This window comes from Hydra viridissima, unplaced genomic scaffold (genome assembly GCF_058129835.1).
Source record: "Hydra viridissima isolate aposymbiotic clone 2 unplaced genomic scaffold, HvirCarnegie_v1 scaffold_3, whole genome shotgun sequence".
NCBI classification, from domain to species: Eukaryota; Metazoa; Cnidaria; class Hydrozoa; order Anthoathecata; family Hydridae; genus Hydra; species Hydra viridissima.
Genome location: NW_028324302.1, coordinates 17,525,001 through 17,540,306, shown reverse-complemented (window position 1 = coordinate 17,540,306; position 15,306 = coordinate 17,525,001). Strand labels below are relative to the sequence as shown.

Genomic DNA, 15,306 nt, shown 5'->3' with positions numbered 1-15,306 from the left:
ATAATGTTACAACATTTTGAATAGAATGCAAAGTTTTTACTTAAAATTCTCTCATAGTAAAAGAAATAACCTTTTTAATTCCTGTTTCAAATTTGCATTCACACTGTACAATAATATTAAAATTGGGTACATTTTTTTAAGCTCAAATGAAAACACTTTGTACTAATAAAAATTACTTCATCAAAGACTAATATAATTGTTGATTGTGCATTGATATATTTTTTCTAGTTTGTCCATTAACTAATTTTAATTTAACTTTATTATGTCTACTTTCCATTTATAGTGTGACAGGGGCGTGTCTAGGGGATGTCTGCTACGTCGCTGGACATACCCAAAATATGTATATATACATATTTTTTCACAACTTCAATATTTCGTTAAGTAAATATGATGCGTCGGTAGATAAAAGCAAACAGAGCGAATAATTATAATAAACTAAAGCAATAATTAAGCAAACTATACAAGGTTAACTGTTCGAACGGATGGTAAGAAGTTATTAATCCGGGATAACAGTTAGATTTACGGTTTAGTATTTTATTATACGCCAAGTTAGAATTATTTTGTTCTATCTCCAAGTTTAAATGTTGGGAGAAAGTTTTTGATTTTTTTCTTAAAGTAATAATTATTTAAAAACTTAGTCTTAATTTTTAAAGAAATAATAACTTATGCTTTAAATAATTTATGTTTAAACAAATTAGAAAAAAACTTGTAAAATAGAGCGCATTTTAGAAGTAATCATTACTTACTAAAATTAATAACTCATTTTCTCCCAACTTTTAAAATAGGAGATAGAATTAAATAATTCTAACCTCGCGCATAGTGCTTGTCAAATCGAGAACGGTCTAAAGTTTATTAAAAAAAAAAAAAAACGATTTATATATTTAAACGGAGGTTGTTTTAATTTTTGACTTAAACAAATTAATAAGAAACTTGAATGGACATACCTTTTTTTATTAAGTTATAAGGTACTTCATTTTTTAAATATTTTCTTTTGTTAATTTAAAAAAAATAAAAGTAATTATTTCTTAGAGAACAAATTCCGGACTTCCCTTTTCAATTACACCCTGAGTAAAGTTTTAGTCAAATTCTATTGATATTTATCATCAGGAGGAGAAGACTGTAATTAACAACAAGCATATATTAAAATATATCAATGGACATCCCCAACTATTTTATACAAAGCTGTGTATCTTTTTAATTACTTGCATTTTAAAAAATATAAAAAGAAAGAAAGGGTTTTAAACATTAAAAATAAAATTTGGACTTCCCTTGGTACATACACCCTGTTTAGTGAGTATTTATTAAACATTTCTTAAACATAAAGTTTAGACAGTTTTTCAACAATTTTTTTTTGCTTCATATAAGAATAGGTCGTGTGTAATTGTTAAGCGTTGGTGCTGACTATGGTTATCATCATTTTCTTCTAAAAATAGATAGCGTGCGAAGCGATGATGTTTGATAATGGTTAGCATCATGTGCGATAAAATATCGGGCGATTGCTAAGCCGTCTTACCTCATATATGCGTTTGTGAATGAGGAAGGGGGGGGGGAGGGGGATGCTAAAATTTAACTTTTTTTTTTTTTTTGGGGGGGGGGGGGGGTTAAAACTGCGACTTACCCAAAAAAATTCCTGTACACGCCCCTGGTGTGTATAATTTTTAGAGTCGTTACTTTGTTAAATTAAAATTTTCAAATCCATGTTTTTTAATTGATTATTTTTAACATTTTGATTACATGTTGTTGTTTTTTTATAAGTATATGAAATTTTTGAAAGAGGCTCGGGTATGCCTAAAGCAAAAAGTTAAAATAGGCTCAAAAATATGCTTAAGCTTACACATATTTCTAATAAAATATGCTTATTTCAATACTTTCTTAAAGTGTACGCGTTACTAAAGGTTAATGGTTATAAGAAAAATAAAAAGTTGACTTATGCTCTGTATTTGCTTTGGTTTTAATGTAGCTGAATTAATGTTATAGTATAATAATAAAAAATAAAACATATATACTATATACAAATGTTATCAATGAAATCAAAGATATGAACTTTGCATTCGCTCTCTTCCGGACCAATAAAGGTGTCAGCTGGAAGAATTTCGTTGGCAATTTCTTTTATAGCATCATCTTCCTCCACCGGTTTAATATCACCCTGAAGCGAATCTTCAGAGCCATCAGAAGTCATTAAACACCCAGTCATCGTCCAACATTTCTTCGTTTGCCTGTCATACTTTAAAGTGTTTAAAGCTTTCCATGCTTCCCCTGCCCATTCTGTAATCAAAATTCGTCTCTCTTTTGCAGTCTAGGGCATTTCATTACTAAACCATCTATCAGAATAATTATCTCTATCGAGCAATTTTTGATGTTCAACGGCAATAAGTCTTTTCAGAGTGGCAGCATATCCTGCGTCAACTGGTTGCCAAAGGTCCGTGGCACTTGGTAGACCATACCAGAGAAGTCCTTTAGCAGCAGCCAAAGCATCTTTAAAATCCTCCTGCATCTGTCCCTTCAAATTGTCTAGCAAAAGAACAAATTTATCAAGCTTTTGTTCTTTTACAAATGGAAGAAGTGTTTTATCACACCAGTGCTTACAGACGTTTTGGTGTAACCAAGCATTTTGTTGGAAGTAAACGTGAATAACTTTGTGCCATGCTAACTTTTCGTCTTTTGAAATGCGTTTTCCTTGACCTCTAAAAATGATGGCTAGCTTTGGTTGCTCTCCTTCTGGCCGAAACATAATTTGGAACATTGACTTTTTTCCAATCCTGAGCCGGGTTGTGAGATCCATGTATTATGTGTTGCACCTTGACCCTTGGGTACATACTCGTAAGTTTTCTTATCATGAACAACAAAGGGAAGCGGGCTCTGGTCAACATTGAGCCTTTGTTCAGGTTGGTACCGTCCCCATTTTTTGTCGTAACTTGGATCTTTAGAACCTGTTCTGATACACTTTCCTCTGTATGTCGCATGCCATTTCTGTAATAATGGTTCCATTTCTTTCTTATGTTTCCTTTTGTTTCTTTGTTTCGATCTCATTTTTATCTCTTTTTTTTGTAAAAATCGAACTATATCATGAAGTTTTATTTCCACGTTTGGATCAATGTTTAATTGTATATTTCTAGCTTTACTCCAAAGCCAGGAAAAGTTAACAATATGACCTTTCAATCTGGCTTGTAAAAATTCTTTGTAAATAACTTCGTATAGTTCAAGATATTTTGTGGAATGTCTTCCCTTCAGAAACAATCTGCGATAGGATGATTCGGCATCTTTAATAATAGTTTCTTTTTTTTTAAGCCATCGCGAAATCTGACTTTGTGTTACACCAAACGACTCTGCTATAGTCTCTTGATTTGCCTCATAACCATAGGCGTTAATTGCTTCTGCTTTTTTTTTTTTCTTACCAGCTAATTTGCGAGACTCTTCACTTTTTTTCATTGCACTAACAACTTTGTTGACTATATTATTGAGCACATCTTTCACTGCTAGAGTGATAAGTTCTTCGTTACTTTGAAGAACTTGTGATTGTGAATGTTTACAATCTTATTTGCTAATTCCGTAATTAAAATTTAACATAAAATGCTAGTCCTTGTTGGCTTTTAAATAATTTTTTGCAATGTTTGTATTCAACACTAGTTCAACAGCTTCTAACGCCAATCGGATTTCACTCATTTCTCCTCTGTGCATAACATTTTTTGTGAAACCAAACCCTGCCATTGTAGGCTGCTTTCTCTTTATTCTCTTTGAAATTATTATTACTATTTTATCAGTATCTGAAAATAAAACTTAGAAATAAAATAAACATTTTAAATATGGTACTATATAAACTACACATTAAAAGCGAGAGAGAGAAAAACAAAAGAAAGAAATAAAACACTTCAGAGCAACTTCTAAACTTTATGTTTTTATGTTCAAGTATTGAGGTTTAGGTTTTGCAACACAATGGGTTCATTACTTCATAAAGTCGTTGCATTGCAAAACATAAACTTCGATTTTTGTTGTTTTTGTTGGTTTAAATTTAGAAATATATATATTTACAATTTTTAATTAAATAAAATTTAAATTTTTTTAATAGTTTATCGAGGCTCAGGAATATGCTTACATATGCTTATTTTATTTCCAAATCTGAGCCTCCATATGCTTATAACACTGATCTCAAAATATTACTGGATAGCGTATACGGAAAATTTTTTGAAGCCAGTTTTGGCCTCCCAAGATGGCGGCGGAATTAAGGAATGGTGGTATGAAAATTAAGAAACTGATGATAATCAAGTTTTATATCTTAAGCTCAAATGTTGATAATTATATGATTTTCTAATAAAAATCTAGTTTTTTTGTTTAACATAAGATTTTTTTCATAAAAATTACGGAATATTACATATTTACATAAATTTCAAATATAAATATTTTTTTATTTAACAAAACATATTCTTACAATAAGTTGCTCTATATTAACTTTCTGTTTTTCGTTTTTTAGAATAAATATAATAAAACAAAAATTCTCAGTAAAACTAAGTACAAGTTTTAATTTTAATTTGCTTAAATTTATTTTGTTTAATAATAGTGAAGAAAAAGTATAGAGTTATTGTATATATATATATATATATATATATATATATATATATATATATATATATATATATATATATATATATATATATATATATATATATATATATATATCATATCATATCATAAAAGTATTTTTGATTGGTTTTTGAATAGGATAAGTTTTGTTAATTGCTTCCTAAGCTTTTTTCCAGTTATTTTGGCAGTTTGTTTTTTACCCAGGTAATAAAGATATATTTTTTCATAGTTTTCTGAAAAAAGTTTAATCAGTGCAAATAAATGGTTATCAGTTATAGCTGAGTCAAACATATGAGAAGTTTGTTCATTAATTATTTTTGAGTAATCAACTGATCTCAAAACAGCACTAGAAATGGCATTTTGAATTCCTATTTCATTTGGAAGGTTGCCATTTATTGAGGCAAGCAACCTTTGGAAACATCTTTCATATTCTTCGCATATGATAACAACACTTTTGGTTGGTTTAATTAAACCTCCTCTGTCTTTGAATTTAAAAAAACTGGTTTGTTTGAAATGATAAGAAAGTACTAATGCATTCTGATATTTAATGCAGTTTATTGTAAATTTATGTATCATACATTTTTTGATAAGATACATAATGTTAATAATGTTTGATAACATAAAAAATATTTGTTATCAAAAATTTCCCTTAATAAGTCGTTTTGAATAACAAGTCAAAAACAATTGACTCAATCATTGAGAGCTGGAATATTACAAACAATAATATACAAGTAAAATAATATTTTGTTTTTAAAGTTCTTATTAAATACTATATCCATTAATTACACTTATGTATTAAATAATCCTAGAAGGAACCCCTGAGTTGTGTGTACTCACAGCACTCAGCTAATAGTTCATGCAGCATGTACATATCTGGTATCTTGCTACAAAAATTGAAAATACAAAATTTTTCAAAATTGTAAGTAGACATCACTGCCGCTTACCATACAGTTATGTTATCAACCTTCTAGCACACTGCATTGGGTAACTAAGAACTAAAAGGTACATAAATTATGCATAAATATTATTTAATCGTAAATTGCACTTAAAAAGTATATCGAATATTTTGTACCTTATTATGTAAATAATTTCTTTAAGTGTCTGATTTTTTTAGAAATCATTTCATTTCTTTAAAATTTTTAAAACTTTATTTCATAGTCTAGTTTTTCTTTCAAAACTGTTTAATTATTTTCTTTCATATTTCTGTAAAAAGCTTTATAAAATGTACATCGGCTACCGCTAAGAACTCCGATCGCCGCCATCTTGGGAGGCCAATTTTGGCTTCAAATTTTTTTGGAAAAGTCAATTGAATACGCTATCCAGTTATATTTTGAGATCAGTGGCTTATAAGCATTATGCTTATAAAAAAAACAACATGTATTTCTTTCAACCGGAGTTGTTGCTTTAATTGAGTCAATATTATTTTATTTTGTTATTGGTAAGTAGATGGAAATTTCATGGAAGATGTAGTTCCATACGTTTGGATTGAAGGTGAAATACTTCGATAGCCACCAAAGGGTCTCTCTGCTGACCGTGCCTCATCAAAGAAAATGGTTCCAAAAGATGACTGGAGACGCTACTCTATAATGAAAATCAAATTTACACATTGTAAGTATTTTGAAATGAAACATTTGTTTGTTATTGCTCGTTTTATCACTCACGATGTTGGGATTCCAAATGTCTTTTCAGTTTTTATTATTACAATCTATAATCTGGATTATAATTACTAAAAATTCGAAAGCGAAAATTATTTTCACTTATGATTGGGTTTAAATCCAAGACGTATAACCAGGTTTGTATCATAAATCTCTAGTCCTTGGGTGTCGTTTTGATATACTATTATAACGAAATGAGTACTTTTTATTTTTTTGGATACGTTGTGTACCAAAAAATGGGTCTGCATTTCTTACATTTAGAGCTACAAAAGTTTGTGTACTCAGTGATTTATAATGTTCAATTTTTATTGATTGAAACTAAATTTTATTTATGAAAATGACTAACAAATTTCAGTCGATGACTAATTTGCTCATTAGCTTTTTTTTATCGTAATGAGATAAAATAAAATTTTACTTTTGAACAGAAGTAAAATGGCATTTACCTTTTCTGAATATTTTGTATATATAAAACGCACCTTATGTTAGCATCCTAAACAAACATTCTTAATCGTTTAAGGGTTCTTAGCAATCTTGATCATTTACAAATTTTTGCCTCAAGGAGGCAATTAGCAATACCATTTTGGTTGACCATATATAGTAAAAATTACATGATTGTTATAAAGTGAAATATAATATTAGTGCTTGCTTAAAAGTCTTTCAACATTTAGATGCAACACCTATTTGAATAATTCATTTAATACTAATTTAAATAATTACAAAAAAGTTTGAAGGATTTGCTGACGACGGTTCTCATTCTGTGGCATTGGAACAGGAGCCTCTTGAACAATATTGGCCTGAACAACTTCGTCTTCCTGAAAATCACCACCATCTCTCCTACAGCAATACACATGTTGTGAAGAACAAATGCACACTGGACAAGTTTTGCAGCAAAGTCCATATTTTCAACGCGAAGTCCAGTGCTCAATGCATAGCAATGTTGCTTAACAATTCCAAATGCTCGTTCAATACAACTTCTCGTGGAAATGTGAGCTTGGGTAAATCTTGATTGAGGTCCGTTTACTGCACCAGGGAAAGGAGTAATTAGCCAATCAGTGATAGGATAAGCACTGTCCCCTAAAATCACACAAACTGGGAAAGGCTGCTCACCAGATTCAAAGACATTCCAAAGTGTGGATTCTCGAAGTACCTAAAATAATAGCATTACTTCAAATATTCTTGTAAATTACTCTGTACAAATTTGGAACAGTTTATTATATTAATATTTGAAAAAAAAATTAAATTTATGTCAACCCTAAAGTGACACCTTGACTAAAACCTCACCAAATTTGTATTGGGATCCTTAGTAACAATCACTTTTATTATGCCAAATCGTGTCAATGTTGTAAAGCACTTTTAATGGCTGTATTGGAGTAAAACAGCATTATAAAACAAGTGGATACCCAGTTTCTCAAAATATAAGTTTGCTGAAGAATTTTGAATTTTATATGTTATGTACTTTAATAGGCATCAGTCACCTTACAAAACAAAGGGATTGAAAGCTGAAGTATTGAAGATGAATAAAAATAGTCATTACACTCTAGTTTTCAACTCCATGTTTTGTAGAAAGATGGACGCCTATTGGGGCTGAACTATTTCAAAGTTTTAATCAAAATCATTTCATTTAAAAATGTTTTAATATTTTCAATTCTTAATTTGAAAAAATTCAAGTCAGTAAAAACTTACATTTTCTATTTTTTCTATTTTTTTTTTACTTCCTTTAAGTGAAGTGGAACAAAATAAATGAAACTGAACAAATGAAATACAAATTAACAAACTTTGTCTAAATGTCAAATCAAAAAAGATTTTGCCAACTTTAAAGCTCATAACTTTGTGAATTTTGCAGCTACAGAGGTCCAACCTACCGTTTTGGAAAACTTAAAGCCTGCTGGTTTCAAATATGTTTTCAGACATGGTTTACATTGGGTCCATATTTTGAAGATAATTTGGCGCCATCACTCCAAAAGGAAGGCACAACCTATATCATGTCAGACGCATTTGAAATCAGCAAGCTTTAAACTTTCCAAAATGGTAAGTTGTGCCTCTGTAGCTGCAAAATTCTCGGAGATATGAGCATTCAAAATATTTTCTAATTTGTAAAAACATGCTTTACTACAAGGTAAGATTAGTTTAAGTTTTATGTGTCATTTTTTGCCAAAACAAATTTATTCTGGTTTAACAAATTAAAGAAATTTTTGGACTTTCAAAATGCAGGACATTACAACTTTAAGCAAGTAGCCAATACTACATTCATGTTAACAGACCCACAGTTACTCTTGAATCATGCCAACGTCCAGGTGCCTTGGATGAAACGTAACAGAACTGAAGTCCTGATCCACAAACTGCCATGACATTTAGGCTGTGTGCATGGTGCTTGTTCACAAAAGAGGCTTCATCAGCATTTGTAGGATTTACCTGTACATAAATGCCATCAACACAACCACACACACATGGCATTCTTGCAATCTCCAAAAATTTCTTTGCAAGTCCACAAGAATTTTCAAGCCAATGAATGTATTTTTCTCTCAAGTCAAAGATTGCATCACAAACCTTGTGCACAATCCTGGAAAAGATGAAATTATTTGTATATAGAAAAGTTGATCAAAAATTTAACTTAATACATGGTTCAATTATAACTTGATAAAAAAAAATGTCTGTACAGATTTTACCAAGTAAATATTGGCTTGTTAACAAGTTATTATCTTATCAAGCCATCATGATGGCTGCGGGTTTTAGCAATCGCCAGAAAGTCTTACCACTCTATTATAAAAGTTATTATACAAGCTCAATAATATCAAACCAAAATGTCTTTTTAAAAATTGAATTTTTAAACATAACTTTATTACAAAAATTTTAGTATATACAAATAACTAACAAATACATTTCACCTAAATACAGTGTAACAGTCTCGGACAACATGATAGAATCAATTTGTCCCAAAAAAATCTTGTTTTGACCAGTTTTTTTCGACCAGTGTTTTTTCGACGTTTATTATTCTAAAATAATATTTTATTATTAACTTTTTGTTACCAATGTACTACTTCAAATTATTATTAAAGTTAAAAAGTATTTTTTCTTATAAAAAACAATTATTTTTAAAAACATCTATTTTAATGGTAATAGAGACCAATACATTTTATTGCGCAATGGAACTGCAATTAATTTGAGTCAAGTTATTTTTTTAAGTCCTTTGCTTTAACGGCACTGAACATTTTGATTAAAATCGTTTAATTCCAAATAAACAAAAACTTTTATCTTTCTATTCGAATAACAGAATTCATTCCAACAAAAAAAAACTGTCTATCTCCAAGATGTTGAACGAATTTCTTGAGAACGACAAAAAGTAGTCTTCAACTCCTTGAGTTATATAAGAAAGCATATTCAACACTTGAAAAACAAAAGCAATATCAGCACGCACAGGAGTTGTGGAAAATATAATCAGTCTTGGTATGAAAAAAATTAAACGAATTAAAAGTGAAAGCAAGTCAAAAGGATCAATCATGTCATTCTGGGAAAATGCTTTATCACCGCCTAGCAAAAAGAAAAAAGATATATTCATCCAGTGTCATCTTCATAGTAAAATACAAAGTTTTCCGAACGCAACTACGACAGAGCCTGAAAGGGCTGAACTTTGTAAGCCATTTTTTGTAATAGTTTACAAACTTTTTCTCTCGTGATTTTCTATATATTGGATTCAACCGAATTGATAATCAAGTTATGACTATAGTACTATAGTACTAAAGCGCAATCGCATAGTTTTATTCATCATAATTGGACAACTCGACCAATTTCTCTATATCCAATCTCTATAACTGTCAAGAATTTATAAAAGTGTCGTGAATAAAGTCTTCAAGATGTAATTAGCGTGTGCGAAGGTGTTAATGTTTGTAGGTGCTAATGAGTGTAGGTGTTAATATTTGTAGAATGCTAATTAGTGTAGGTGTTAATGTATGTAATTGTTCATGTAAAAGTGTATAAAAAGAGAGTGTATTTTGTAAAATGGATTGATTCGCAGTCAGATGTAAAAAATATTATCAAGTTCAAAAAGTGACTCATTAGTGTCTCAGGGAAAGTCTAAATAATTCCCCACTATTTGATGGCGACCTTGCCAGGACGAACGAAACCTACGAGTTAGCGAAGAATGGACCAAGAACGAACTTACCAGAGAGAAATGAACATGGTAAGAATAAACATTAAAAGCATAGAACGCAACACGATAAATGGCGACAAATCAAGCATAATCTTGGCGCTAGACAAAATAACAAACTTATTGGGAAGATTTAAAATGGCAAATGATGAGCTGACCAGAAAAATGCTTGACGACGGCGAAAACATCGATTCGGTAGAAGAATGGCTTTCGAAACCAGTAATGGAAGTGAAGCAGCGATTGAAATCAAAAACAAAATGGTGGACAAATTGGATTCGATAAACAAAAACGAATGCATCAGAAAGTTTGAGTATGAAAAATAAATCTTGGAACAGCAGTTAACGATTCAAAAAGAAGCAGAACAAGTCTCATTAAGACAACTTCAAAGCGAAGAAGAATGGTATCTAAAGAAACTAAAAATGAAAGAAACATTGCGTAAATCTCTTGGAAACGAAAAAGAAGCTACTCAACAATCCGTCAAGCTTCAAAAGTACACAATCACAAAATTTAATAGCGATTATAAAGACTGGTTACGATTTTGGAATCAATTCACTGTAGAAGTTGACAACTCAAACATATCAAACATCAGCAAATTCAACTACTTACTGGAACTCGTTGAAGGAAAGCCCAGAGAGGACATACTTGGTTTACCACATTCGTTGGAGGGATACGATGAAGCTAAACGCATACTACAAGAAACTTACGGAAAAGATATTTGGCTTCACAAAGCATTGATCAAAGATTTGGAAGAATTGACGGTTATACACAGCACGCACAAAATCAAAGAAGTTCACGACTTTTACAACAAGCTTGCGAGAACTGTACGAACATTGAAAACTATGCAGAAACTACAAACGGCTCAATCATTTGTGTATTCGTTGATGGATAAACTTGGACCAGTTCGTGAAATACTCACATAAAACGATGATGGATGGGATGGATGGGAAGAATGGGGACTGGCGCAACTTGTCGAAAAGTTACAAAAGTACATTGAAAGGAAACCGTTGAACTCAACTTTTAACCTAAGCGACGAACAAACAAAGGGCGATAAAAAGAACGCCAACGTGCAGTCAAGGTCCTATGAACATCGAAGTACAACATTCAAACAATACAATGGCGGTCTTTATGACAAAGAAATCATGGCAAGTAGTGGCAAGCATGGATGTATCTACTGTGGGTTACAAAATCACTAAAGTGAAGATTGTACAAAAGAGCTAACTGTTGCAAAACGCAGGGAGATTTTAACAAGCAAAAGATTATGTTACAACTGCATTAGTTACGGACACTCGGCGATAAATTGTAAATCAAGAGGATGCAGAAAGTGCAACAAAAAACATCACACGTCCATTTGTCAAGATGGGAACGCAACAATAGATGGTAAAATGAAAAATAAAAAAGAAACCATGGGAGCGGTGCTTAATGCAAGTACAACCATTCACCCAACAGTGATCGCAAAAGTAAATGGTGAAAAAGCAAGGATAATGTTGGATACGGGTTCTGGAAGTTCCTATACATGTACGAACTTGATAACAAAACTAAAGTTGAAACCTACACGAAAGGAATATAAAAGTATTGAACAGCTCTATGGAACGGTGGACAAGCGTGTGGAAATCTATAACGTTACGATAGATTCAACAACGATACCGAAATTTAGCATCAAAGTTGAATGCACCAACGCAGAAAAGGAAATACTCACCTTTTTACCCAATCCGATGATCAAGGATCTTAAGAAGCATTTTTCAAAACTGAGGAGAAATTTAGCGATGATGAAGGGAGTGACGAACTTCAACCTGTTCACATTATACTCGGTGCTGCTGATTATCAACGTATAAAAACCACGGACCCGGTAGTTCTCGAAAAAAGTCCAGATAAAGATCCAGGAGCCGAATTAACTATGTTGGGATGGACTCTTTCTGGGAGACGAACACAATTGAGTTCTGGTATTGAGAAAAGTTTCTTATTAAAAACTGGTCGTGATGAGTTCGAGCAAATGTGTAATTTAGAAGTATTTGGATTATCAGACACAAACAGTGAGTCAATGTTCCACCAAGACTTCAGCGAAAAACTGCATCAAACCGACGAAGGTTACTATGAAACCAGAATGCCGTGGAAAAAGGGTGTTGTTCAACTGCCTAACAACAAAAATCTGGCTCTTAAAAGATTAAGAAGTGTAACAACTCGATTGAAAAAACTTAAAAAACTAGATCAGTAAAACGACATAATGATGGAACAAATTAATGAGGAGATATTGGAAATGGCACCAGAAAAACCTACGGGAGAAATTATTCACTATAGTGAATAATTTCTCCCGTAGAAAATGAACGTATACGTTCCTCATCAAGCAGTAATCAAAGAAAATGCCGAGTCAACGAAAATGAGAATTGTTTATGATTGTTCAGCTAGAAAAGACGCTCAATCACCTTCATTAAATGGCTGTCTAGAAGTGGTACCATCGCTGCAACCGTTAATATTTTACATACTCATACGAAATCGGATGAATAAACTCTGCGTTTTAGCTGATGTGAAGAAGGCGTTTCTACCAACTAGAATACACGAAATGGATAGAGACGCACAACGCTTAATTTGGTTTATGGACTTAAGGAAAATGGAATTAACGGAGTTACGATTAACAAGGGTGATTTTTGGTTCAAGTTTAAGTCCTTACATTCTCGGCGCCACGATTAAAAAGCATATATCAAAATACAACAACATTTATCCAAAAACGGTGCTTGCTCTGGAAGAAGATACTTATGTCAATGATATACAAGCAGGTGGAGAAACGGAAGAAGAACTTATCAGGTTTAAAAATGAATCAACGCAAATCTTAATGGAAGCTGGTTTCCAGCTGCACAAATGGCATAGCAATGTAAGCAAATTGGAAAGCGACGCTGAGGTGAAATCAACAAAAATACTTGGGATTCCTTGGAACAAAGAAACGGATCAATTATCGATTGACTTTACTGCTTGCATCACTATCGGAAATAAAGAAGTGATAACAAAAAGGACAATTCTATCCGCTATCAACAGTGTCTTTGACGTATTGGGATTTAGTGCACCTGTATTAATCAATGGAAAAATACTATACAGTCGACTATGCTCGTTAAAACTCGGATGGGACCAACAAGTTCCAAATGAACTTTCCGAAGAATGGAAGACCTGGATCAAGGCAATAAGGATTAAAAGAACTATTTCAATTCTGCGGAGCGTTCTGTCTGTAAAAATCATTGAAATGGAGCTCCATGGATTTTCAGACGCAAGTAAATTAGCAGTATATGCATGCGTCTATATTGCAGTGAGGCATCAATATTAAAAAACAAGCAACTTACTTGTAGCAAAAGCACGGATTGCACCAAGGGATCTAAGTATTCCTAGACTGGAGCTGGTAGCGGCGCATACCTTGAGCAAGTTAATGAATTATGTTAGGAAGACGTTAAACAAGTATAACGTTATTGAAGTATATATAATTGGGTTGACAGTACTGCGGCACTTTACTTAATAAAAGAAAGGGGCAGTTGGTCACAGTTTGTCAGGAACCGAGTTCAACAGATACTATTGAATAGAGAAGTAAAATGGTTTTATGTCCCAACAAAAGAAAACCCAAGTGATCTTGGAACAAGAGGAGTGAGTCCTGATAAATTATCAAGCTTGTGGCTCAATGAACCTATATGGTTGAAACACAAAGAAAATTGGCCATTCCAACCAGAAATAATAGAAGCGCCGTACGCATCATGTGAAAATGTTAGTGTGAAAGAGAACATCAGTATGGCAACAGAAGAAATAAAGGGATATCATATATTTAAAGAAATGTTGAGTAAACGCAAGTATTGGAAGATCATAAGAATATCATCTTTCATAAAAAGGTTTATTTACAATTGTCGGAATAAAGAAAAAATAACAGGACCATTGAAAGCTGAAGAGATAATAGATACGGAGTTGATGAATCTTAAGTTACTACAAGAAGCTGTTGCAATAAAGTCCAATGGGGAACTTAAACAGGATGAAAAACAGCTTTAGAGATGTCACGGAAAAGTCTCTGGGTAAAATCCAATATTTGTACCAAAAGGTTTTCAACTAACTCAAAGAATTATTGAGCATCATCACGCGAAAACGTTACACGGGGGGTAGGAGATACAATGAGTAGCATAAGAGAAAGATTTTGGATACCAAATTTGAGGGTTGCCGTAAAAAAAGTCATTCGTGAATGCAATCTATGTAAGAGATATAGAGTGAAACCGCAGTTACGGCCAACGAGAGCAATGTTACCACGCTTTTGAACTGAAGATATCGAACCTTTTACGATTACAGGTGTTGATTTTGCCGGTCCGCTAAAGTATAAAGCGGCAGAAAAGTTGGTCGAAAAATGTTATATTGCCCTGTTTATATGTGCATGTACAAGAGCCGTCTACCTAAGACTTTGCCATGATCTATCGGCAGGAGAATTTCAGAAAATTTTAAAGGAGTTTGTTGCAAGAAAAGGACCACCACAAATGATGATTAGTGATAACGCAAAAACATTTGTGGCAACAGGGAAGTGGTTACTAACACTTAAGAAGGATGAAAATCTCGCAAACTATCTTGCTACCACAGCCATAAATTGGAGGTTTAATTTATCAAGAGCACCGTGGTGGGGAGGTTTGTTTGAAAGATTAATTGGAATAATGAAGAAAAGTTTGTCAAAAACAATCGGTAAGGGCATCCTAAGCTTCTTTGAATTGGAAGAAGTATTGTTGGATGTGGAATGCGCTATGAACAATAGGCCACTTTGTTACCAAGGTGACCGATTCGATAAACAAGTATTAACGTCAAATGTATTAATGAGGGGGAGACCTGCTATTTTGCTTGAAGAAGATATCGATTTAATAACAAGGGACGATTGCGCACTACGGAGAGTTAAGTTTGTGAAAAGTTGTAAGAATCACTCAAGGAAAA

At 32.4% G+C, this 15,306-nt stretch overlaps 1 protein-coding gene across 1 annotated transcript; it reads left to right on the top strand.

Annotated features, from left to right (window-relative positions):
- The first annotated feature begins 12,694 nt into the window (after positions 1-12,694).
- Positions 12,695-14,391, top strand: LOC145202219 (uncharacterized). The gene is made up of 2 exons (XM_090082055.1): positions 12,695-13,674; positions 13,854-14,391. Exons 1-2 carry the CDS (start codon positions 12,695-12,697, stop codon positions 14,389-14,391), a joined length of 1,518 nt encoding a protein of 505 aa, XP_089938181.1.
- Positions 14,392-15,306: the final 915 nt, after the last annotated feature.

Coding starts and splice junctions, on each gene's coding strand:
- LOC145202219 (XM_090082055.1), top strand. CDS start 12,695: ATGAACGTATACGTTCCTCATCAAGCAGTAATCAAAGAAAATGCCGAG. Junction 13,675..13,853: donor TGCGTCTATATTGCAGTGAG/GCATCAATATTA, acceptor TTGGGTTGACAG/TACTGCGGCACTTTACTTAA.